Raw genomic sequence first — 25,881 nt, forward strand, 5'->3', positions numbered from 1 at the left:
AGTGCCTCTGCAGTGTCTGACTGACATTGTGCCCAGCTTCCATCTGGAGCTGGAAAAGGGGAAAGGCCGTGGGTCTCATCCCCTTCTCCCTCTGACATGAACTTTGCTTTGTGCTTCACCCTCATGAGTGAGGATTTCACTTTTATGGCTCCAAACCCTGAAGCTCCACAGGGAGACCACAAGGAGAGGCACACAGTGACTGCCTGGACATACCAGTACCCAGTGGATGTGGAGAGCAAGAGCCATTTGAGGCAAAGCCTCAGGACACCCAGAGGCATTGGTTGATTCTGGTGACACATTTTTGACTACCTTACCTCTCGCTGTTGCTGGTCTAAACTGTGTGAATTCCTCTGGCAAAGAGCAATTGTTTTCATTAAAGTATCTTCAATATTTTCTAGCAAGGAGGGTTCAGCTGAGCCTAAGTGTCAGGGGGGGAAAAGCAAATTACCATCATAAGAACTGTTAGACAAGTTAACTCCCATTAGATAAGTTAACTGTCAATCATTCTGCAAAATAAAATAATGCTGTTCATCTCAAATCTGCTCAGTACTGTCAGCAACTACATTATAAAGACAAGTTCTGATTTTTGGCACTTTTCCTGAATAGCACAATAAACTGGGCATGTAGAACATTTCATTTAATCAAATAAGGAAGATCTTAGCTGTGGTTTAGGATACAATTAAGTAACAACTATGGGCACTGCATTTAATTAGGTGCCCATGAGTCCTTGGGCTAGTGAACAGCACATCTGTGCATACACTCATTTTCTGTGGGCAGAACATTCTTATTTATATATCTGAGAAATTTCCTTTCAAAAAAGCTACTCCCAGCTGTCTCCCATCATATTCCCATATAATGCCAGCTCAATCTCAGTAATGAGTCTGAATGGATTCTGACGTGGGAAATGTGTTTGGTAAGCCAGTGAGAGGACCAGCTCCAATGGGAAAAGCTGACACCACACAGACACACACAAACCATCCCTCACAGTGTTTGAGGTCTCCACCAAGATAAGAACACCAGAGTGAGGGAGTGTCATCCAAATAGCTTCCACATGAACAGTGTCACTACAATGCCTAGAAGCCTGAAACAATCTCATTATACCAGGTGTCAGACACAAGCACTTGACATTTTTCTGTTTATCTGTCTGTTTTTAACAGAAAATGGAATTTAACTCAGTCTTACTTTCATCATCTTGAGTAAGCACCAGCAACTTGCTCTGCAATCGCTGAAACAAAAGAGAGGACACAGAACAGTCAACTTGGGAGTTTAATCCCAAGAATCCTGATAGAAATGTTTCTCAAAGGTGTGGTTACACAGGCTTGCCCCCATTTTCCTCCCCAGCACAATTAACATGGCATAAACGTCTTCACAAGTATGGAAAGGAAAGCAGGAGTGAAAGATGATTTTTGGCTATGAAAAACAAATTTCAGCATCTAGTATCTTCTAAATGTTTGAAGATTTGTCAGAAAAATCTTTGTCTGAGTATGCAGACACCTTCAATTTATTGGTATTTAACAGGAGGCAAATACTTCCATGGATTCTAGTGGGAAACAAATTGAGGAACAAGGACAACATCCAAACTGAGCACAGGCCACCACACTGATAGCATGGCAACAATGCCACATTCAGGATTTGGGAGTACTGTACCTCAAGCATAACCAAAAAGGCACCATGGATATCCCCCTTCTTCTCTAGTAAATATGAGGAAGCCTCATGGAGCTGATGTTTTTGGGTTATCTGAGTTGAAAGGAAAAAAAAGGTAAATGTCTGTCTGAAGAAAGCTGCCAGTGTTTGTTTATCCACAAGACAATGCCAAGAAGATGGCCAGGGCTGGGAGTGCCTGCGCTCACAGGCACTTCACCCAGGCTGTGCAGCTCTCCTGCATCTCCTTTTATTTCTCAGTTTGCACTATTGCCACCACCAGCTCTCAAAAATTACTGGTACAATGTCCATACAGAGAAGGAACAGTTGCTCTCCCAGCACAAGGCAGATTTTGGCAGCACTGCTTTCCAAAAACCCCAGGCTTGTGATTTCATATACCCCCAACATGATTAATTAGCAGCAACACAGCCACCCTCTACTCTGCAGTTTCTCAGCAGCCTCAGAGCACTAACAGCCCTTTCTTATTAGCCCTGAGACCCAACTCAGTGTTGGTCTATTAAATATATCCACCTGTGCTGCAGCAGAGCAGTTTAGCAGCTCAGAGGGACAGAGAGTGCTAGAAACAGATTGGAAGAGCATCCAGGAACTAATCCAAGCCTAGAGTAAAGTATCTTTACAGCAGTTTAAAGGGGTAGGAGCTGATTTGAATGCATCCCATGGCCCCTGTCATCACACATCTCTTTCCTACCTGGATGGTTTCCTCCAGTCTGCAGTATTCCAGAACTTTGAGTGTCTCCAAAACCTGGTCTGGGCTGTACTGACAGAGCAGCTCGATGAACTGCTCAGTGATACAGGGTGGGAGGTGTAGCAGGTCTTGGTTAATGCCTTCTCTGGAATAAAACAGGCACAAGAGACTAAAATCAAATTCTAGCCCAGAAATGTGGCTGGGAAGAAGAGTTTCTTATTCAATTGAGCGCTCTTTTATCCCTAATGCTGAAGTTAAAAAATCTGGTTTTAAGAGGAAAATTATGCTACTTCTACTAGTTACTGGTGCTGGAGGTCTCTCAGCAGCCATTTAATTTGTTCCACAACATATCCTCCTGATGCCTCAGTACAAATTAAACTCTCAAAGACCCCCGTGAAGAAAGAGACCAGCACAGACCCATCTCCAGCAACTCCATGGCAAAGAGGCACAAAGAATTAGCCTCATTTCCTCAATGAAACCTTATGGTCTGAGTGCTCTGTTCAGATCCTAATTGTCTGTGTCCTACACAACTGCTCTGCATGTGTTGCTTTTTGCTTATTGTTCCTGAAATTCTTCTTTGACTTCCTTTACCACATTTTAATGTTTCATCCCTTTGATATACCTCACTGAGAAAGGAACTCTTACTTCTTTAGAGAAAGATCCCCATTTTCCAACCCCTGGGCTCATTATTAAGCAAACTCCTCATGTGCAGAAACAGAAGAGAGAACAGAACTGTGAGCAGTGCCCACGTCCCTTTGTCCTGACAGTTTCCTACTGATCTTGGTTTTAAAAAGAGCAACGTGAAGGAGGGGACTTCAGAGTGAGAAGGGAAAGGAAGAGGCTTCCCTGGAGCCAGATACAGCACCTGCAACCCTTAAATGAACAGCAGCTCCCTGCCACTGCATATTACACTTCCCATGGCAGTTCCAGGACTGGTGCATTGCACAGAGAAACAGTGGAAGTTTATCCTGGCTACAAAACAGGGGCTTCTGCTGAAGCTCCTGCTAGGAAAGGAAAAGAATCAGGGTGTATATATTGAGTTTTATTACCTTTCTGAACACAAATTCCTAAGCAAGAGGAGATCTGTTAGTGTGCAAATCCTACAGCCATGGGATGGAAAAGGTCTCATATCCAATACCCTCTATTTCCCAGGAGTTACAAAAGGCATACTACTATTCAGAAAGCCAGGAGAATGCTGTGAGAGAGAAGCTCTGCTAAGAGAGCAGCTTACTGTGATTTCAATGACTATAAATGCAACATGCCCAGAAACAAAAGCCTCACCCGTGTACTGATCACAGTGTGCAAAGTATGAGCACAACTCCACAAAAACTGTGCCCAAACTATTGTGTTCTGACAGCAAAGAGTGGACCCTGAAGGACCAAACAAGAACCCTGAACTCTGCAATCACCATCCACTCCTCCCACAACAAACACCCTGTAAAGTGCCCCAGTGCCTGCAAGGGGGGTGAGTGCTCTCCTGTTTCTGTGGGCAGACTAAAATAAAACACTATCTAAAATGATCTTGTCTGCCAAGACAGGAAAAATAGCAAGTCATGCACCTATAGCATGAGAACAAACTTCAAGTCTGGAAATAACTCTGGCACCAAGTGTTCATGATTCCATGAGCAAGCTCACTCTTCCCTCAGCCATTTATTTCATCAAGAAATGCAGAGAAGAAACAATGGAAAGAAAGCCAGATTTTGATAATTTCTAAAACTAATTGACAATCCTGAGACTTGCAGGTCCTCTTCAGCTACAGGGATTATTGTCACTCCAATATAACCATAACCAATGTCTCCTCTGCCATAGTCTTTCCAAAAAGCAAGAGAGAAGCACTGGTTCCTCATGAAACCTGGCACAAGGGAGCCCTGCAAGTGTCACAGGCAGCTGGGCACAGAGGAGAGCCCTTGGGAAAAACCCTCATGGTTTAGGAGTCTGTTACTACATTTATAAACCCAGAACACTGTGTTGCTAAAAAAGTTAATATTGTTGGTATAATACATAAACACAAATGCCAACAGACAATGCTCCACTGTGTTGGGGTTTTTTAGAGGAAAAAGCTCTACAGTTTAAAATGGAAATGTAGCAAAGACTGTGATTAATGAGCTGAGCAATCCCTGCTACATTCTCTGGTTCCTGGGGCTGCTTTATGCTACAAACATTCAGCCATTTGGTTTTAATTTCCCCAGGCAATTCCTGTTAACCCTGTTTCCTCCCTTCCCCCTTCCACCTCCTTAAAAATAAATCTCTAGCTAAATTAAATGGGCCAAATTAATCCCTAATGCAATTCCACCAACTCGGATAGTTAGACCAGCATGATGAGTCTTGTCCCCATATGATCAAGCAATCATTTGTATTTGAGACCTTAAAAAGCTCATTTACTGCTCTAAGAATCTTTACTTCGACAAAAATTTTGCTTCACAAAAGCACATAAACATTGAGAGTGGATGAAAAGAGACAGATGCTGCAGAAGAGCCTAACCACTATTTTATGTATAAATATACTACAAAGAGTATGTGCCTCTGCAAGTAGATCTGCAGAGCAAGATTTTACCTTTCTCCCTGCCTCTCCCAGGATACAGTTCAGCTCATTTCAATAGGTTTTAGAAGCAAACAACTTCCCAGCACTGAGAACAGACCTCAGGATCTGAGTGTTATTAAGAAAAAGCCACGTGGCCTAGTGCACCACATGGAACAGCATCCTTGAGGGAAAAGCAGAGAGCTTCCCTCAAAGGGAGATCAGATGCACAACGTTGTTTTCCACTGCTGGTTTGAACACATCACATGTTGCCTGTGATCAGAAGGTAACTACAGGAGAAATGGGTCTATTTAACTCTAATTATGGTAGAGTGAAATTAGATATGTTTATTACTCAGAGATTATGGGAGGCACTCTGTGCATAAGATTAGAATCCAGGTTAATTACTACCTTCACTAGGTGCAAGTGATATCACAGCATAAACAAAGTCCTACTTAACATCCAGCTGGGTTTCATTTCTGCTTAAATACATTTTTTTTTTCAATTAATCACTGATTAACTAAATAATCTGATTTCTTTCCTATAAAACCCAACCAACATATTTTTTAATTTTGTTTTGACCCTGGAGAAAACAGGAGGTGTGGAAATTAACACCTTCCACACAAACATGTCTGTAAAACTCAGGAAAGAATGAAATGTACATTTGGGATTTTGGCTTTGGTTTGGGTTGGTTGGTTTCTTTCCTTACTTTACATTAAAATCCAAGAGGTGATTGATTAATTAGTTCTGGCTTCCAAAGCATGCTTTTTATTCCACTTTGACAAAAACTGAAACATTGACACTTGGATTTAGATAATATTGCCTTTTCCTACTCCTCCTCTTCAATAAGCACAATTAATTTGTGATTAATCGACAAACCAAGATCTCTCCCTCAGTTGCATTAACAATTGCTTGAAAGCAACTGGAGCTGTGCATATATAAATGTCTTGTAGCATTTGATAGTGATTTAACAGAAAGAACACAGTGGTGAAGCACTGAAAGAACAGGCACAGAGGAAGCAAGCAAGTAGTTAAAGAGGAGCTTGCAGTGAAATATGGCAGCAGTCCTGAAACAAGACAAAAACTAAAAATGTCAGTTGACCAAAATGCTCTTCTGTTTATGTTATGTTAACCTCAGGGATCTCAGTCAAGTAACCAAAGCAGTGAGTTAGGAAGAGAAGCTGCCATTGCTGAGAAGAGAAATGGTGCTCCAGCCCCAGGGTAACCATTCCACAGCCCTCTGGAGCAGCAGTGCCCAAGCTCCTTGCTACATGCCAGAGGCAGCACATTCCAAGCACTGGAGCCCACAGCACTTCCCAGGCAGGGAGCTGGCAGGGACTCCCCTGAAGGATGCTCCCCACAATGCTTCTTTTGGGCTGCTCTTCTCAGCTTGGGGCACCCTGAGGAGCAGGTCACCTTTCCTAAGCCTGGTCTTGGCCACAGGCTGGCTACTGATGCACTGGTTCAAAGGATTGATTTGAATCCACACTTGCACACTGCAGTTTGTAAACAGTCCCACTTTCTACATACCTTGGATCAAGGAGACTCCTCAGGAACTGGAAGAGCAAGAACTGGTCCTGTACAACAGGAGGAGACAGTATTGTTATTTTAAAGAATGTGATTTATTAAAAATACAGTGATCCTTGAACTATATCCACTGAAGAAAACAGTTCCCAGCTGCTGTCTCCTGCAGGAGCTGCTCTGGGACTCCCAGCCACACTGAATCCCAACTAAGAGCTGCAACCAGCAGCTCTGAGCCTATACATTTTTATGGCCAGAACTCTACAAACAGGCCATATAATTGAGATGTAGCAATCCCTATCAGTGAGTAGCTATAGCCTATTTTTCTTCTGTTTCTGACACAGCAATACCTCACCATGACTCTTAGCAATCATGTCCTACAGGAATGACATCCCTACTGCACAGGAGCCCCACACTAATGGAGTTTGACACTTCACCTGCAGGTTGGAGATGATGCTCTCGAGCTGCTCGCTGAAGTGAATGGCTGCCAGGTCAGCTGCTTTACCTGGGCTCAGCACCAGCAGCTCCTTTGGGGGGGAAACACAACCAAATTAATTCCTTTTGACTTCACAGGCAATATAATTATGGAGCATCACCAAGCCCATCCACACTGTAACTGCACTTCTGCCAAGACGCAAGTGTAAGACAACAAACACCATTGCACAGAGAGATGTAGAAAAAAATAGAAGGGTATTTGGTAAAAAAGAACTTTTGAAAGTTGATTTTTTGCTACACAAAAGGCCTTGAAGAATACAAAATTCCTCACACCAAGAACGCACCTCAGTCCTACAGAGAGGAAGTTATTCATCAAGTTTTCTGACAACTGCCTTTACCCCCTGCCAACAAGACAGAGCACTCCCAGTGCCAACTGTGAGCCAGCAGGAAAGAGGAAACAACCAACCCTTGGAAATTTCTCAGTCCAATGGAAACAGTGTTTAACTGGCTTGAACTGAACCAAACCAGAGGTTTAAAAGCAAGTTACCTGTAACTGTTCACCATAACTGATACCTGTCCAGACATGAAAAAGCAATTTCTTTATTGTAATACAAGGAAACAAAAATAATTTAGATGCCTGTGGGTCTGCTTTCTGTCAAGCTTGAGCTAAAAGGCTTCATATCTTACAAGTTTACACAACCTGCAATGTGAGCTTTTTGCTTCTAACCCTTCCAAATAAATGAGAAGCAACTGCTACAAAACAACACTGTGCACCTGGTAACCTGTCCCAAAAGCCCTTGCTGAACCTAAAAATGAGAAAACATTTCTTTAATGAACAAAACCAACTGTTACAGCAGTAAAGAAAGAAAATTATCACAAATGTACATCTGGGGAAAATCCCAAAGTTTGCAAAGTTCCTTAGCAGTTGCTTGGCCCCCAGACAGAGCAGCCACTGAATACAGCCAGTGCTGACAACAGACTGGGGCAAAGGGAAGCAAGGAAGAGCCTGACCATTCCACGAGCTCTTTAGGAAGAGCTGTCACAGCTGATGCCTTTGGTGAGGTTTCCAGAGGAAAACCTGCCTGCTCCAGAAGAAGTTCTGCAGTGTTTGACCCCACAGCTTTACTGCACAAGCTCAGTCCCTCACTGCATCCCCGTGACTCTTTCACCCCACAAACCCAGGCAGTCCAAAACACCTTAAGCACAACAGTGCAGAGGGACACAGAAAGGATGCAGTGGGACTGCCTTAATCTACTTCCTTCTCTGGACAAACCCTCCTGGGAGTCTCCAGGACTGCTGAAGGTAGGAATGCCAGGCTGGAGGGAGCTGGCCCAATCTCCCTGTCTGGAATCAGTGCAACCTTCAGAGCCCATCCCCCAGCAAAACATTTGGTGCTTGGGTTTCTATCCTCTCCCAGGTCTGAACAACCTGCCAACATGGTACTGCTTAGAGAGCCCTTGAGGGGACAGAACTGACACAAGGCATGTGGGTATGAGGGTAGAAAAGGACTCTTGTGTGACTGAAGAGAACAGAGCTTATTTTTTAAACATAAACATCATGAACAATGGCTGTGAGATGATGGGAAAAATTAAAAGTGGCACTGACCACAAACTCCACTTTCTGCCATACAATCACCAGGAAATCCTCTCCAGACACTGCTAGTTTTGCCTGAAGAGACTGTTTGCTGAATTCATAGCTCAGCAAATGACAGCTGTCCTAAAAGCTGAAATCACATCTTCACACCAGTAAAGTAAAGTATTATTTACTGTTCCAAGTCTTTTAAATGTCTGAGAGCAGGATTAACACAATGGAAAAGGACAAAAGCCCACAGCAGCCATCAGGCTGCTAAACCACTAGGTTTACCAGTCCTGAGAAATAGAAGATGCCAAAATGAATCAGGGAGCTGATCTCGGTGACAGTACCTAAGAAAGGTGACCCACAGAGCCCATCACCTTCCCAGCAGCTCTCTGGGGAACCAGGGATGCAGGAGAGGAAGGAAGCAGCACAGCAGCTGCAGCTTGCCCAACCTGGAACCCCAGTTACTTATTGCAACCTCTGATGAGGTTGCAATAAGTCAGGCCTGCTCAGACCCAGCACAACCATCCCCACCAGTCCCACAGCTCTGCCAGTGGCTCTGGAGAAGGGCTGTGAGCTCAGTGAGCCCCATGTCAGGCAGCAGTATTCCCAGGGTTTCTTTGTGCATTACCTTTTGAATCACTCTCCCTCTTGGTCCATTTTCTCATTAGTCATGCACTACTTGCAGATGCTGGTAAAAACTAAAAGTACTCTGGATGTGCCCATTAGCTTTTTGTCTGCCTCACAGGATACAGATTCTGTGGTCAATTTCTGCCAAGGAGTGTTGTCTGCAAGGCTTGTTTTACAGACAGAATTATTTTCCTGGCTTATCTCCAGATCACCCTGGTGGGGACTGACAGCACCTTACAGGAACTAGAAATATTACAGATTCCCCACATCTACTGACTGGACAATCATTTCAGACATCTTCATCCCCTGAAGCTGACAGAGACTGAAAACATGGGAAAAATTATTAGTTGGAGAAGTCTAGCAGCAGCCCGTGTCTTACAAAGAAGTCGTGACCCCATCATTCCCCAGGTTAGCAGTGCCAGGGCACCAGGGCTGAATGCACTTATCAGTGTGAGGGAACAGGGTGAGGAGCTGGATCCCACAGCCTGTGAGGTCAGTGATGTCCATACCCTGCCTTGCTGCTGCTGCATGCTCAGGAGATGGAACACTTGCTAATGGATCCCTCTCCTGCTCCACAGCACTCACTACCCATCACCCCCCTGAGCAGGCACCATTATCCAAAGAGCAGCACTTGAAACCAGGAAGGCCAGGAAGCCAGCCTTACTCTGAGAGAGGCACTTGCACTGATGTGTGAGAGCTCCGAGCTGACATCAGAGCTGTCTCAACAGCTGTGACTCAGCACTGGACACTCATGCTTCTGGAAAAGCAGCCAGCACATCCAAGAGCCATTAGCAGGAGCTGAGGGACTGTGGGTGCAGGACAGACTGCACCTACCTCTATATGGTCCAAAGCTTTCTGCCACACCAGCTGCTTCTCCTCAGCACTGTAGCCAGGCATGGACAGGATGTTGTGGATGTAGTTGAAAACTTCTTCCTGTAAGGCACAAACCCATAAATGCTGCAGTGTGTTCTGCAGCACCACTGACAGCACTGGCTTTTGGAAACAAGAGTGCTTCCAGCAGCCTTGGCATAACCTCAAGGCTAGTCTTCTCCAAGTAGGTCAGGATGAGTTATCTGCAGGGAGGCTCTATGTCCCTAAAGAGTTCCTGAAGGAAAAGAGAGCTGAGGGGAATCTGGTGCTAATGTGTTAAGCACTGAGGTCAAAGAGAATTGTTCTTCCCCAACCAGAAATGTCTCCCTCTTACCCACAGGGAAAGAAAGGACAGGACATCACTTGAGCTAGGAGCACAGGCAGAGAGGACACTCAGCCAGGGGGTATCTCAGTTTTCCCAGCACATTCCTGAGCTCCTCCCTGGCCTCTCCCTCAGGCCCTCCTGCACTGTCCCCTGCTCAGGTGCTCTCCTGTGTCACAGTTTTCAACCACCTCCCTATCACAACCTCCTCTTCTGACTCCTCCACCCACACAACATTCAGCATTGTGGGTTTAAGGACCTGATGAGGTCACATTTGTCAGACTCTCATCCCAACTTCTGTGGGTGGTAGGGAAGGGAACACCTCAAGAACTGTGGCAGGTGTGCATGCTGAAGGTAATGGCAGAGAAAGAATAAGGGCAGAGAGCCTGTGTCCAGGGGAAGAAATGTGGGAGCCAATGGCAGAAACAAAAAGGTACTACAGTTAGCCCCATCTGCAGCAAATCCCACCTTGCACTCAGATTTGATATATTAGCACTAGATTTAAAAATAAAGGAAAACTCTGAAACTTAAAAAAAAAAAAAAAATCAACTCCTCTCCACTAGACAAACACAAACAGCTTTGACTACAACTAAGAAACCTGAACTGTTCAGGGCATTTTTAAGGCAATTATGCTAGAAGAGCAAGGCAGCTGTGCCCAGCAGGACAGGCTGCATGGCCACCAAGCACAAAGGCCAGGAGCACCAGAGTTCCTCACCTTCCTCAGGGGATCCCGCAGGTAACAGCCGATGATTTTGTCATAGCGAAGCTGCCGCTCATACATGAACTCACAGATCTGATAGCTGAAAGGAAGGGAAACTTCCCATGTCAGGAAAGGCACTCAGCTGAGCCAGCACAACAGACAGGCAGCATTTGGATGTGTCTTACATTGAGGTTTTCAGCACACAGGCTGGGGGGCTCCAGAGTGCTGGAGTGCCATTTGTGCCAGCCTCGGGCCAACTTCAACCCATCAGGGTTGCCCATCAAGCTCCCTCTTCTGGGAAATTATCACACAGAACAGAGAAAAGTGGAGCTACTAAGGGGAGAGGCAAGACACAGAAGATAACAACTCTTAATGAAATCCGGTCTCACAGGTTCTGCTGCCAGAGATGATCTTTGTTTCCACAACACTCTGCTCTAAGTTAGGTCAATCCACTACACTTAATTGAAGAAATTCACTGAACATGACTCAACAACGTATTATGACACAGCTTCCTACCTTCACATTTTAATAAATATCTTCAATATTTTGAGACTTTACATAAAATCAGATGTAACTGAGTCAAACCAAATCAAGAGTCTGATAATTAATATTACACTGTAGTTCTTTCAGATCTGATGGAAGTGGCTGAGCTGGGGGTCTGGCTGTCAAATTCTCTGAAGCAAGGAGAAAAAAAATGTGTTTATTGACTCTGAAAAATTTGATTGACTTACTCCTTTTAGGACACACAGGAGAACAGGCATGGCCCACCCTCTACTGTTCTCCTTCTGGTCCTTTGTGGATTCATTCATGTAACACCCAAACTCATGACATGGATGAAGATGCCCTCCCTGGCTGGCTCTGCTCTGGCATAACAGACTCTTTCTGGAATCATAAAGCACCTAAAGGAGATGCTGGAAATTTTCAGCCTTTCCAGACACTGTTTTTGTATCTCCTACTCAATTCTAAAACAAGTACCATGGGGGTGGCTCCAGACCCCTCTATGCTTTTAAATCCACCTGTGGGTCTCACCCCAACCAGGCATCTCCATCTGCCAAGGGCAGAGCACTCCAATAGACAAATGTACCTCTGAGCACAGCCTGGGCTCTAGGATGGAGAGTGTTACAACTCATCAAATCCCACAGGGTTTCTCCTGAAGGGTTTCCACAGCTCTACCCCTTCTTTTCTTAACAAAGCTTTCTCAGAGAACACCCAAGAAAGAAAGTCTGGGACTAAATGTGAACATCTTAAATTAAACATAACGTGAATGCACAGGGAAAATAACCCCAAACACAGTTACAAAGTAGAAACAAGGAAAGTGGAGCCAAGAAAGACCTGTGGAAGAGATTTAAAGGCAGTTTTTATATATTGTGTCCAGTGACTCACAACTCAGCCTTCTCTGCCATTTGGATAAGGCGGCTCTCTTCAAACTGCACGATCCCTCCTGCCTGGAGCAGCTCCAAAAGGACCTGCAGAGATTGAACACCAGCTGTTTACAGGGCAGCAACAGCAGCAGCACTACAAGTCCACTGCTCCTGCTGCATTAAACATGGTAAGAACACAGGGCTGACTTTACTGAGTTGTTAATTGACAGTCCTTTAACTAGGAAGGACATGAGCTTATGAGAACTTGCCTGCCTCTGTTCTTGTTCCTGCAGGCAGTGCTGGGGTGGGACCCTTCCCTCCCGCTGTGCCCAGCACTGCCCAATATTGCCATGCCCATGTCTTTGGCATGTGACCCAAAGCCCATACTCACTCCCAAGGCCAAATTCTGCTCCACAGCCTGGCATTGCCTGGTGCTCCAGGGAGCATCCCTGGAAGGCTCTTACCTGCTGCCTCTCAGAATGCCGGGAATCATCATCTGGGCTGCACAGGAACTCCAGCACCTGCCAAGGGAGACACTGGTGTGAGCCAGGCCTGGCTGGCACAGCTGGGAGCACAAACTGACCAGCACACCCTGAGCACCAGCAGTGGCACAGCAAACCACCAAACAACGGGGCCATCTGAATGTACCTGGAAGCAAACTGGGAATACTAGAATGCCAGAGAACTGCTGAAAGACTCCTGAGAGGGAAACACAGGACTCTGCACCAGGATCTAGAACCAAACTTTAGGGAACCCAGGGAATATAGAAGTACTCAGGGAACCCCAAGTTTCTGCTTCAGACTACACACCAAACAGCTTGCATCACTACACTGACCCGCTCTCCTGGACTGTGCCATCTCATCAGGAAAACAGGAAATTATGTAATTCATAACATTTAATATATGTGGAATAAAAATGTTGAATCCAAATCTGTTTAGTCTCCACAGAGTTCTTCAGTCTTAAATTAGGACCAAGGACAGAATATATTCTAATTCATTTTTATTAGTGCTCATACATCCCTACTATCATCACAGCAACACTGCTGCAGCCAGTGAAGCCTCCTCATCAGTCCCAGGAATTTCTATGACTTAAGCTGGGATACAAAGTTAACTCATGCAAGCTTTGGGTATACCTTGGTGTAAATTCCTTTTTCAAACAGCAGAGAAGGCAGTGGCCACTGAACTAAAAATTACCAACTACACTTATGTGCTCTATAAGCTCACTAATGTAATTTTAGTTGACACCTCTTATCCCAAGTCCCTTTTAAGTCCCTTCCAACCCAAGACTGGCTTGGGTTGGAATGGACTTAAAAGCTCATCCAGTTCCACCTCTCTGCCATGGGCAGGGACACCTTCCACTAGACAAGACTGCTCAGAGCTTCATCCAGCCTGGCCTTGAGCACTTCCTAGGATGAAATGCTGTTTGTTCCACAGCTCCAGACAAGCTGAAACATGGTGTACTGTGCTTCCATGGTCTGCCCTATGTTGCTCCTTGGAAACCACAGCAAGATGCCACCTGGTTATAAGGCACCAGTTCCTCCAGATCTGCTCCAGTCTACAGCACTGGCCACACTTTCTGCAGAAGTGCATCCTGCTTGGAATGCCACACACACTCAGGAACACTTGCCTGGTCAAACAGTGTCCTGTTGACAAACAAGGTGTTGTTGGGCTTGGCGAGCTGCCGGGCAAGGAAGGTAAAGAGACAGCCAACCTGTGATGGGGTGAAGTCAGAATTCTCCACCATGACCTGAGAAATGTTGGAGACAAAAGGGAAAAATAAACCCACAAAGAACTGATGCTGCAGATGCCTTTGGGAGAGTAAATGGGACCAGAAGAAATCCCTGTGAGCCATCGTGTCCCCTCCTACCCCAGACACCTCCTGGTGTTAGTCCATCCTGAAGGTCAAACACAAGTCCCCTTCTCCAGCATTCAGCTGTGTCACCTGAAGATACAGGCAGCGGATGTGTCCTTGCTAAAGCACTTCTGCCCCAAAGGTGAAGATGCTCCACCTCTCTTCCCCCTACTCAAGGGAAGAATTCTTGCATGTCCCTGGTTTTCAGGTGTGAAGAGGCTCCAAACCCACATTTGTCTCTGCCTCTGTAGCCTGTGTTGATCATGGAACATGGAGCAGCTTCTGAGCAGAGAAATGCTATCACATAGTTAAAGCACAATTATTATAGGAGAAAACAACCTCAAACACCTCATTTCAAGCCCCATTTCACCACTTCAACTGTGGCATGCAAACAACTACTCTAATAGCTAAGAAACAACTGCAGGTTTGGGGAAAGGTTTTTCTCACATTACATTAGCATTAGTCTAACAATATTTAGAGAAACTTGTGGTTGTGCTGACTTGAAATTACAGAAAAAAGGAATATCTAAGATTCACTACAAAAGGGATTGGAAACCCAAGAAGTGCTTTTCACCTGTCTGGTGTAAAAAAAACATGAGCCTGATGTGTCCTGACTTGGTGTCTCCTGCTTCAAAAAATCCTAAACCCCAAGTGAAAGTAAACTGCCCCTGTTTGGAGAGTCCCCTCTAAGAGCAGTGTGTTTAAGCCGGGAGGAAAGCCATCACCTGGACAATTCTGTCAGCTAAGATCTAAGAACTCCTGTAGCAAAGCCCATGGAGCAGCTCACAGTTTATCATCTCATTCACTCAGAGCTGGGGGGAGTCAGTTGATTTCCTCAAGTGACCCAGAGTTTCAGACCCCAAGAGATGCTAATGGTTGTGTCACACAAGAGAGGCAGGCAGGCCAGACACATTACAGAATCAAGCAGAGCTCTGCTTGAGACACCAGCTAATGTAATAATTCTTTTTCAGTTTTCATTTTCTGTCTAAAAAGGATATTTCTTACAGGAGCCTAGTCAGAATATCACTACCTAACACCATTAAAAAATTATTCACTGAAATATTTTGGAGTGTTTTACTAATTTTAGCTTTGTTTTTCACAAACTGGGTCCTTGTCAGTCAATGTTAAGGTGAGCATACTGCATCCCTGGAATAGAGCAACTTCCCAGAGGCTGTAGACCAGCCACATACATGATCCATTTGGCAAAGTTTTGATCAGCATTAGCAGAATGTCTGTGTTCACCAAACTGTTTCAAAAGCAGAGCTATTTCCTAGGTGCTTTCTTTATTGCTAATGACAAATTCAAATTTAAAGCTTCAAGAGTTTTTAACTTTTATCCAAAAGGACAGCAGACTTCAGACCAAAGGACTGACAGTTGTCTAAACACCACATTGTTTGCCTGAAGATGCAATGCTGCAGCCCTTCTGCTGTTGGTGCCATGACAGGAACACATCCCCAGCAGCTCTGGAACATGGCTGCAGTGTGCCACCTCCTGCTAACAGCAGCTCAGGACACAAACCAGAGGGGCTGAGCCAGCACAGGGCTAAAACACCCCTCAGAGCCACATCCTGCTCCAGCAGGCTCACAAAACCCCTCACAGTGGCATTGTCTCAGCCCACTGCAGCAGCACTGCCACCCAAGTCACTCACTGTGCCCTTGTCTCATCTATCAGTGATGACAGGGACAGGGAAATGCTACTTATTGTATGTTTATACATAAACAGCTTCCAAGTGGAGTCACTCATGATTAATGGTGACAGCTTGGAGGGGAAAGCAAACGGTGCTTGGCAGTGAGAGCTTTTAATGGGAACATCCATTGTTGGGAACAGGGGCTGGGGGTGACAATGATTTCCAGAGTACCAGGCTGATAACTGACATTCCTCTTCTCTCCTAAACTAAAGATAGGCCTGTCATCCTGGAAAAGCTGCATCCCAAACATAGCACTGGCAGGCACAGGGAGCAGGGATTCAGCAGAAAAGCAGTGGCACCCTGCCAAGCACAGGTTACCAGGGACCTTTTTCAGGCTCAGAAGCAATCAGGGAGTAGATTCAAGGAGAAGCAAACAAAAATAAACTTAATGGTGCAGAGATGAGAAATTTGACAAAGCACCACCCAGGTGAAATCACAGGAAAGGAGACCTCTCTGTCAGCATATTTAAAGTGCATGAATCATCACTCCTGAATATCCAACCTACAGCTTTGGCTGAGGTGAATCCATGCTCCTGCCCAGCACCTTCTCAGAGGCGTCAGCCAGGGCAGGACTGGAAACACCTCCAGATTACAGGCTGTACTGCAGAGCACTGCATGCAATCAGTCAGATACAAACAGTTCACTTTTAGGCACACTCACTTTCAGAAGAATGTCTACAATTCTCTGTTGATACTCGACAGCTTGCTTATCATTCTTGAAGTCTTCAAAAGTCTGCAAGAGGCAAAACACTGACACCTTGAGCAGAATCTCTCAGAATAACAGCAAATACAAAGCAGCAGCCACATGACAAAGCAGCCAGTGCTGGTTTAAGTCCTTTCTCTGCATATCCCTAAACAGCAGGTTCCAAGTATAATTTGCTCTTTTGTAACTACCAAAATGATTTTTACACATTCAGGTAAAAGCAATGGGTCCAAAAAGACAGAAAATTCTAGAAATTTGGAAAGAAAGATTCCCATGCAGGAGATAGAGACAGGCACTAGAGCACTCTTTACAAATATATTATTCTTGTTTTTCCTCCGTCTGTTTACAGAACTTTCACTGTGTAATGTCATGTTCATCACTCTGTATTTAAGGCCACAAAGGACTACTGTGATTCCCTCTGATATATCATAGGAAAAGCACCAGAACTGTTCCTGCCCCGAGCCAGGAACTCCTGGTTTAGCTAAAGCATGCATTTATTGACAGGAACCTCACTGATGAAGGGAGAACTGGCAGAGCACTTTCCTCTCAGAAAGCCAGGGTCTCTTACCAGAGCCAGCACGTTGAGGAATTCCCGTGTGTCAAAGTGCAGCAGGGTGCGAACGTAGGGATACACCTCCTCATCCACAGAGCCCTCAGCTGAGTGCAGCCGGATCAGGAACTCAAACACCTGCAAGGACAAGGCAAGCAAAGACAGCAGATTTCCTATGGATTTCAGATAACTGGGAGCACAAGTGTGTGGGAAAGCAGCACTGTGATCTGCTTTGTACCTGAGCTTTAAAGCCCCTTAGGAGTCCATCGGCTCTTATTTGAGCGGTGTTTTTTGTTGCTTGTCAGCTCCTCCTAAGACTCACCAAGCAATTTAAGATCAATCAAAATTTAAGATCAAACAAAAATAAAGGCTTATTTATACTTGCAGACAGAAGTGTGTGAAATTAGAAAACTCCCTCTCCCCCTTCCTGGCAGCTTTCCTGGGAAGCTGTGCAACTCCTCCTTATCCAGGGCACAGCTCCTCTCCTTGTCAGCAGTTCACTTGGGAAGAGCCAGTCAATCTGCCCCCTCACTGTGAGGCACAAAGCTTTTGGCACTGCAAAGACTGACTGAGGCGCTTTTCAACTCTTGTCTCTTCAACTGACTTTGCAGTTCATGAAATTTGAGGGCATCTTCCAAAATAAACTCCTTTTACAGAGTCCCCGACAGAGGTGTCCAGACTGTCCCAGGGAACCAAGAGGGCAGGACCAGCTGCAGGTGTCTCAGCCAGGCTCACAGCAGAGCTGGCTGCCAGCAGGAAGGGAGCAGGTGGCTCCAGGCTGGAGCAGCACTCAGGAATATGTGTCAGGTACACACTGGGATCCCATGGAAAACTGACAGGCCATGTGTTCTCCCAGCCACCCTCTGCAAGTGCCATGTTCCCCCATTTACTCCTGTTCTGAGTTCATTTTCTGTCAGCACAGTGGCAGTGAATCCAGCAGGATTTAGCAGCTTGCCTGTCAGATCCACACCTTCCCTGCTGACCTCTGGCAGCTAGGAATGCTTAAGAAAACAAAACAAACCCACCAGACACAAAGGTGTTACTTAAACCCAGCTCTCAGGAACACCACCAGGAGCCACAGAAAGGAGAGGCTGAAGGCTCTTCCCAGGGCTGCTGCTGCTGACTGGGCTCCTGCTTCCCCTCAGAGCCTGAGCAGGAGGCAACCCAAGAACCTTGGGAGAGGGTAGCAGCCAGTGCTTGGCCCAGCAAAGTGGAGAGGGCTGGTTTGCGCAGCTGCTGAAGAAAGAGGCTGCAGGAACCCAGAGCTACCACGTACATAGAGCTACAAGTTCTGGACTAGGAAACAAAACCCAAAACCAGAAAAACCCCAAACAAAAACCCACCCCACATTCAAAAACTGGCTGCTCCATTGTACTGCAAAGAGAAAGTGCAAAAGAAAAGGCACTTGCTTCTCACTGGAACTCCGAAACTGAAGTGAAATGCTAAAAGGGCAAAAAAATATTTGTTGTAAAGCTAGCCAGAAACTTAGGAAGAAGTTTTGTGGGCACAAAAAGCAATGATAAGTAATTTCCTGTTTCAAGAAATTGTCAGTTTAGTCCAAAGGAGCCAAAAGCTTTTAAGAAACCTACAACCAAGAGCTACTTAGAGACATTTCTCCCCAGAGTCAATCCGGTGTTATTTGCATTTAAAAACAGGGAAGACCCTCCCATATTTGACACATTAAGTTTGCAAACAAGAAACAGCTACACATTTTTGGTAACTCTGTGGTAAAGAGTAAGGCAAAAAACCCAATCACTGAGATCTCTCAGTTCCCAGCCCCCAATTTACAATTGGAAGAAAAATATTACGTTTAAATGTTCAGACTGCAACAACTGTTGGATTTCATCAGTTAAAAACTAATTTTGTAATTACAGCAGGATACATTCATATCACAAAGATACAGTTATCAGACTGAAAATAGTTTTCCCTTGGAAACCCATGAAATAAGACATATTCAGCTTCTTCTAAAAACCTCATATGAGGAAGTTGCCTTCCAAGAGGTTTCTCACCTGATTTTTCACCAGAGGTACCAGATCTTCAGGAATGTCACCCAATGGATATGCACGGCCTGCCAAGCAGCAGCTACAGAAAAGGAGGGGAAAGGCATTTTAATACACCTGACATTAAAGACATTGAGAATTGTTCATTTTTTGACTTAATTTTCAGGACAACCTTAACACAAGGCAAACCAATTTATTTTGTAAATCATGAAAGCGAGAAGCATCCCAGGCAGCACTGCTGTTAATACACACTGAGCCAATGCACTGAATGAATTTGCAGTCATTCCACAGCAGGAAAATAATGGGAGAACTCAGTAACTCCTGCAAAAATTTCAATTTAAGGAAGCTGGAGTAATACAGAAGGTAACTTCACAATCTTGCACAGACTCCAGAAAGGAGATTCACTAATGAATCCCTCCTGTGCAAGCTCCTGCAAATGACAGGAAACCTAGCAAGTAACAGCTGAGCACAGCTATCCCAAAAGGCAAGGCAGAACATGGCCTGCTACAAAACATGAGGCTACTGAGCCCCGGGTCAAGGAGCTCTGTGTCTCACACACAACAAAACCAAATAGTGAAATTAAAAATGTGCATCAGCAGTAACTTGGGCTCTAAGCCTCCAACTTGATTCCTCCTATTCATGCACATCACATGCAACAGGAAGGGATTTTAAATTAAAGTGAGCGGTAGTGAGTACCCACTGCTATTTTACACAATCTCTCAGAACCTGAAGCTCCCAATAAGGTTCTGCAACTACAGCAAGTTTAAAATCTGGTGCCAACACTAGACAACTCCTCATACTTCCTGAAGAACCTTACCTTATATACACAAGCAGTTTGTTGCCCATCACCACCTGCTCATCTACAAAACAAAAATTATTTGTCACCCTTTCTTCACCAAGACAAGAGGCAGAGATGCAGGTCTTCTCCCACAAAAACAGAGTTTATCATACAAAGTAGAGCAGCTTTACAAACAGTACTAAAACACTCTTCTGCTCTCCAAGACCCTTATATTATTGGGTATGCATTCCCTTTTGCATCTCTTCATTGGAATTGACTAGGGATATTCAAAACATCAAGTATCAAAAGTAGAAACCTTAAAAGGGAAAGCATTCTGTACCTGTGAGAGACTTTCCAGCATTCAGTGGAGGAGCAATGACTTTGAACAGCTTCTGTAACAAGAAAAAAGGCAGTGCTCAAGCAGCTGGAAAAGCTCAAAGCAAAGAACCTGTGTGGTTTCAAAGCAGAGATCAGTGGGGTGTCTTTCCACAGAAACTCTTTATCACCATTTCTTCTAATTAACAGGCACAGAGGACTCCAAGACATGTAAAAAGCAAAAGACGCCTGTTACAGCTGATTTTATGAAAAAACAGCTTTCATTCCATTATCTCTAACCCCAAACACAGGCCACAGTAAAGCAAAGCCATGTTCAGCAGTCCCAGAGGTCAGTCAGAGCATAATCCACCCCACATCCTGTTCCTGTATATCCTGGAACAAACACTTCCACCACTCAGCAGTGTCACCAGAGCCTAGTTTGGGCATGTAGAATGAGGATTTGTCTAAGCACATGCCTCTATATAGCAAAGATATTTGTACTCAGACAGCTACTACTCGGTTTTCAGAAGTCTTTTTTAAAATTATGACCACCTAAAGAGCCTCCTTCCTTAGAAAAATGAAATGAGATAACAGCTGCTAACACTTAGGCAGGTGAAGATTTTCCCATTCTAATGGTCCCAGCTCTCCATTTCAGCACTACTGAGAAAACACCAGCAGTGCTTCCATGGTGAAACACACTGGGGTTATAGAGCCATTGGCACATCTCCAGAATAACCAGCAGAATCAACAGGGCCTTCAGAGAGCCTTACAGTGAGACCTGTGCTTCATGCTGAGAGATCTCTTCCAAGTGCTCAGAACAAGGCCTGCCTCAAGCAAGGTTTTCTTCTGGCCTTTTTATGAATTGTGTACAGGCAGTCTCCTTAAATAATCATGTTATTATCTTCTGCTGCCTTTCCTTTTTATTTTATTAACATGACTATTTCCTGCCCTAATTCTGCAGAGGATTTCTGCCTCAGCAGGGAATTTGGTGCTCTAAACCACAGTAATTACATATCACTTCTCTCCTATACCGCATCCAGTGAAATAAACTGCACATATCACACATGATTTTCCCCTTGAAATGGAAATGAGCAAGAAGGCAGAACAGAGAGAATAAAATAAGGCTTTGGGTTTGAAATGCTGTTTCTCAGGAAGAATGTGTGCAGAACACCCCAGTAACCCCTCCTGCAGGAGCAGCTCTCCTACCTCCATGGGACTGATGAAGTCGTTCATCCCGCTGTTGTAGACGTAGATCATGGCATCGTACAGGCGGTTCTCCCAGCACAGCAGAACCACCTGCAAGGCACCAAAGCACAGGGAAGTTACACAGCTGCTCCTAGCTCACAGCTTTCTCACTCCCCAGGCCCTGTCCTTGCACTTCCATCATCCAAGAGTACAACTTAAAGAAGAATGAGAATTTCCACTTTCAGCCTCTGTGAAAACCCCAAACCCCCCAAAGGAGTGTTCAACTTATTGCTCACACGGCAAGCATGGAATCTGTCTAGAGTCTAACATTCATATGAGGTTAAAGAATAAATTTTGAAATTCCAGTTCTTCAAAAACCTTGCTTGCAGTAATTTGGTTGGGTTAGTGAATCATAACATCAAGTTTCCAAGCAGCTTCACCCTTGAAATGGAAAGCCGTGCCATCAGTAAACAGGACTGCTGAGCAGGAACACCTCCCTGCTCCACTAACTGTTGTGCAAAAGCAAGCACCCAAGCTGACAAACACAACTCCAGCCTTCTGTGCTCCTGCAGCCTTTGATGTCAGGTAAGGTACTCAGAATGGGAAAGAGTGACTGGAGATAACCCTGAAGGATTTTCCAACACATTCAGCTGCTGATGCATTAACCTATGCCAGAACAAAAAGTGGGGGAACAAAACACAGCCACACTGCACAATTCCCAACTCCCTGAATTTGATCCCAGGGACACAGGAAAACCCCACATGCCATACTCCACTTGGAAGCACAAAATGTTGTAACTGATGATTTATTCAGAGGAGCTCAATACAGTATGCAACACAACCACTAACCTGCTGAATGTCTAAACTGGTGATATCCATATGCACAATGCAGGCTTCCAAGTTTTCCAACCTGTTCTTGTCTTGGAAGTGAAGCAGCAAGTCTTTCATCACTTGAGCTGTGATTCCCATCAGCTTATCACTCAAGATATATGGCTCCAAGCACTCCAGAAAGATGCCTTTGGCTACAGAATTCTCACTCATCTTATCATATATCTGGTTAAATAATAGATCCCTAGGAGGAAGGAGAAGTTTAGTTATCAAATAATTTTATTAAAATCTCTTTGCTTATCTACTTTCCACAGGCTCCAAATTAAACTCCATTTTCTCTGTATTTCCCAGGCTCAGGAACTGAATGCCCTGTTCAGCTCCTGTACTGGGGCAAGTTACACAGCATAAATCAGCTATGGATGTTGCAGCAAAAAAAGTGCTGCTAGAAGGGAAGCGATGAGGATGACAGAAAAATCTGTCAAGGCAGGTTCTTGGTTCAAAGCAACTTTTCTTCCTCAACACATCAATGCAAATTTAAGAGATGGTTTTGTGTGAGCAGTGGGTTCCTGACTTCAGTACGGATTTTTAGGCACTCCTCTGAACTGTGAAGTGACATGTACCATGGAATGATGTGATGCAATTCCTCTACACCATGTGGTGTCACAGGAAACAGCACTGGGGACTACCTGGGGTGCTGGGGTCTGTCCTGGGGACGGGCCTGCAAGGCCGGACTTACATGCGCTGCAGCAGGAGACAGTAATCCACGATGACAGGCACCACGTCCTGGGGAACAAACACAACAAAGTTGTAGGGACTGACTGGCAAAAATCCTGCCAAGCAGCACATCCTGCAAAGCATGAAACGCAGCCTGGCCAACACAGAGCAGAAACAATGAGGTATCTGACTCAGCTGGTGGCTGGCACAGTTACAGGTTTTCCATATGCTGATGCATATGGAAAAAAAGCCCTGCTGACACTCCTGCAGAGCACAGAGAGCACACAGGTTCTGCTCTGCCACCCACTATACCCAAGTCCTGATTTTGTGAGTGCACACAACAGGTGAGAGCTGAGCTGAACCACAGCAAGTTTTTTTCAAAAACAGACAAATAATGTTTGCCGCAAAACAAAGGTAATTTAAAAAGCAAAGGATTTCTCCAAGAGTCCTCTGGAGCACCATACCTGAAAGTGCTGCTCCATAACCTGGATTTTTCCTTGGTCAGGGCATTTCTTCAGAGTCCGATCGGTGTAATGGAGAAGTATTTCAACCATCTGAATTACAACAAATAAGAAAACTCATTCAAATCCTACACTGAGGGTAGGATTGCTTGGTAGCACATTTCAGACTGGCTTGGGGCTTGGCAGCACTGTAAGCTCTGCTGTCCCATTTTGGATATGAAGTGCTGTGGGCAGGAGGGAGAAGAGGGAAGAGGCTGCCAAGAGATAGTGGTGTGACAATGGCACAGAAGTGCCCAGAGGGATACTGAAGGCCCACACTAACTTTAACTGACCACAGAGCTGAGCAGCCAGCCCAATAGCCAGTTCTCAGGCTGGTGAACACATCCTGAAGCTCTAGGCTCATCTGGGCTATGACTTTTGACTTTAACCAAAGCTTAAGTTAAAGTATATTACACAGCAAAACACAGCTACCTGCAAATATAACAGAGCACAGCTAAATAATTACTGCACTAAGTGTGTACTTTAAGCACACCCCTCCCAGAAGCAAGTTCCTGTGAAAACTGAACTGGATAAGTTGAAGAGTTTATTCCATGTTCACAGAAACACAGAGCAGTTTCCATCCTCGGAGTCAGCAAGTCACATACTGATGGACATGTGCCAAACAAAGGTCAGGGAACTCCAGAGTTACCTACACAAAAGGTTTCTCTTCACTGTGAGGGGACCAGAGAGCTCCAGGTGTGGATGATAATGCCTCCTATTGGATTGCTAATACTGCAGATTTATCCCCACCTCTACCCAAATGGTATTTCCAAATTTTTTCTAAAATTCTGCTCCCAATTTCAGCAAGAGAGGAACATGTACATGTTCTAGAGTTAGTTGCATTAAACCATGGAGGACAGAAACTGTTCCTTTCAGGAACACAGTATCACATCAGCACACATGAAAATCCAGTTGGGAAGAGCTCAGGGACTCACTCTGTCAGCAATGACTGCTTTCCTCTTGCTTGTGTCCCCAGTCAAGCCTAGAAAGAATGAGGGAATGAGGTGAAAACCAAAGCTTTTCTCATCTAAGCTACCAGCAGAAATAAAAAAAAACTCCACAGTTCAGATGCTAACATAACCAGCAGTAAGATGTAGAGGTCAGGATATGTAAATATACAGTTTTGTGTTCTACTTTTAGCTCCCTCTTCTTCCAAAAGGTTTGCTCTCCTCACTTAAAGACTGTTCCAGCACAGGAATGGCAAGAACAGTTCTGAGTGCCGTTTAATACTGAGAGAACAATTAATGGAGAGCTGTCAAAGACTGTACATGAGGGTAATTGCTGGAGGAGGTCTTCATGCAAATAAGCTGAATAAAGTGCACTAAAAGGGGAAAACATAAATACCAACTCAAAAAGACAGTTTTTCATTATTCAAAGCATTACAATCTGCTTTATTGTGCTATATCCATGTGCTAAAACAAAACACATCTTCATATACCAGCAATTTCACAGCAGGATCCTGTCCTGGGAACTTGCATCCCACTGTCAAAACCGTCAGAAGTTATCTGCTGTAAATTCAATGTGTCCAGTACAAATCTGACCACACAAGTGGCAGTTTCTGGCATAATTAACATACTTCTCAAGCAACCTCCTTTGTAGGAAATGTGGTGCCAAAAGCCAGCATTCTTTTAGTTCCTTGTAAAGTCAGGGGAGAGACCTGGATCAAAGCACCTGCTTGGCAGAGCCGACAGAAAATCACATTGGAAGATATCTACAGGTCATGCATGGCCTTCAGGAATATTTTAGCAGGTTGGATATTCAACATCTGGATCTACCTCCTTCATGGCAAAGTGACAACAGCATGGAGTCACACACAGATCAAGCCTGACTTTCATTTGAGTTGGTAAAAGGACTATAGTTTAAAAAAAAAAAAGAAACTATTCCATATAAAGGTTGCTTCTGCCAAACTCAAAGAATCATCCTATTTTCTCTTCTTAATTCAATTAAATCTGTTTTCTTCCCCTAAAAAAGTGATTCTTGGATGTGCAGATATTTAAAACCATCCCCAGAGGTTTCAGTTAGAAGCAAACAAGTCCAAACTTACCTACAACAGCCTTTGCTTTACCTTCATAAAAGGACCAAGCAAGAGCCAGGGCATCTGTGAGACGTTCTTGTTTCAGAAGGTGGTCAACTCTCTAAAACAACAAGGAATACTGGACCTCAGAGCTACAGAAAAGATGATTCCCTCCCCTTTAAGACTGGCATTTCCCAGTAGTGGGTCATGGTTCCTGACAGGAAGGCAACAAGACACCTCAAAAGCTCCCACCACACTGCAGTAAAGGACAGGATCTCAAAGAGATTCTCTCAAATGGACATTTTCTGCTGGACTAAGAAATGTCAGGCCCCAGTACATCTAGTCCCTATGGGGGGACATTTTAAGTCAGGTGCTTGATGGACGAAGACCCCCCAGCATCACTAACTGATAAATAAAGGATAAAAATTTTCTATTCCCCATCCTTGCCTCATCTCTTGGAGCACAACAGCTTGGAGTGAACAACTC

The 25,881-nt window shown here is 44.7% G+C and overlaps 1 protein-coding gene across 3 annotated transcripts in view; it reads right to left on the minus strand.

Moving 5' to 3' along the window:
• The window catches only part of VPS8 (VPS8 subunit of CORVET complex), a 66,514-nt gene that overhangs the window by 20,449 nt on the left and 20,184 nt on the right, over positions 1-25,881 (minus strand). The window contains exons 17-38 of one of the 3 annotated variants that reach the window (XM_059855140.1): positions 25,447-25,516; positions 24,317-24,363; positions 23,346-23,435; positions 22,904-22,950; positions 22,189-22,411; positions 21,362-21,451; positions 20,181-20,232; positions 19,880-19,922; positions 19,072-19,144; positions 17,081-17,200; positions 16,471-16,542; positions 13,901-14,020; positions 12,740-12,796; positions 12,298-12,380; positions 10,930-11,014; positions 9,857-9,955; positions 6,820-6,909; positions 6,392-6,438; positions 2,351-2,492; positions 1,648-1,737; positions 1,183-1,225; positions 315-418 (exon numbers count right to left, since the gene is read on the minus strand). In XM_059855140.1, coding sequence (XP_059711123.1) covers positions 315-418; positions 1,183-1,225; positions 1,648-1,737; positions 2,351-2,492; positions 6,392-6,438; positions 6,820-6,909; positions 9,857-9,955; positions 10,930-11,014; positions 12,298-12,380; positions 12,740-12,796; positions 13,901-14,020; positions 16,471-16,542; positions 17,081-17,200; positions 19,072-19,144; positions 19,880-19,922; positions 20,181-20,232; positions 21,362-21,451; positions 22,189-22,411; positions 22,904-22,950; positions 23,346-23,435; positions 24,317-24,363; positions 25,447-25,516 — 1,887 coding nt within the window. Of the gene's footprint in view, positions 1-314; positions 419-1,182; positions 1,226-1,647; positions 1,738-2,350; positions 2,493-6,391; positions 6,439-6,819; positions 6,910-9,856; positions 9,956-10,929; positions 11,015-12,297; positions 12,381-12,739; positions 12,797-13,900; positions 14,021-16,470; positions 16,543-17,080; positions 17,201-19,071; positions 19,145-19,879; positions 19,923-20,180; positions 20,233-21,361; positions 21,452-22,188; positions 22,412-22,903; positions 22,951-23,345; positions 23,436-24,316; positions 24,364-25,425; positions 25,517-25,881 lie in introns of all 3 variants that reach the window. The other 2 variants (XM_059855139.1, XM_059855141.1) reach the window with 2 other exon arrangements.

Source organism: Haemorhous mexicanus, chromosome 10 (genome assembly GCF_027477595.1).
Source record: "Haemorhous mexicanus isolate bHaeMex1 chromosome 10, bHaeMex1.pri, whole genome shotgun sequence".
Classification (NCBI taxonomy): domain Eukaryota; kingdom Metazoa; phylum Chordata; class Aves; order Passeriformes; family Fringillidae; genus Haemorhous; species Haemorhous mexicanus.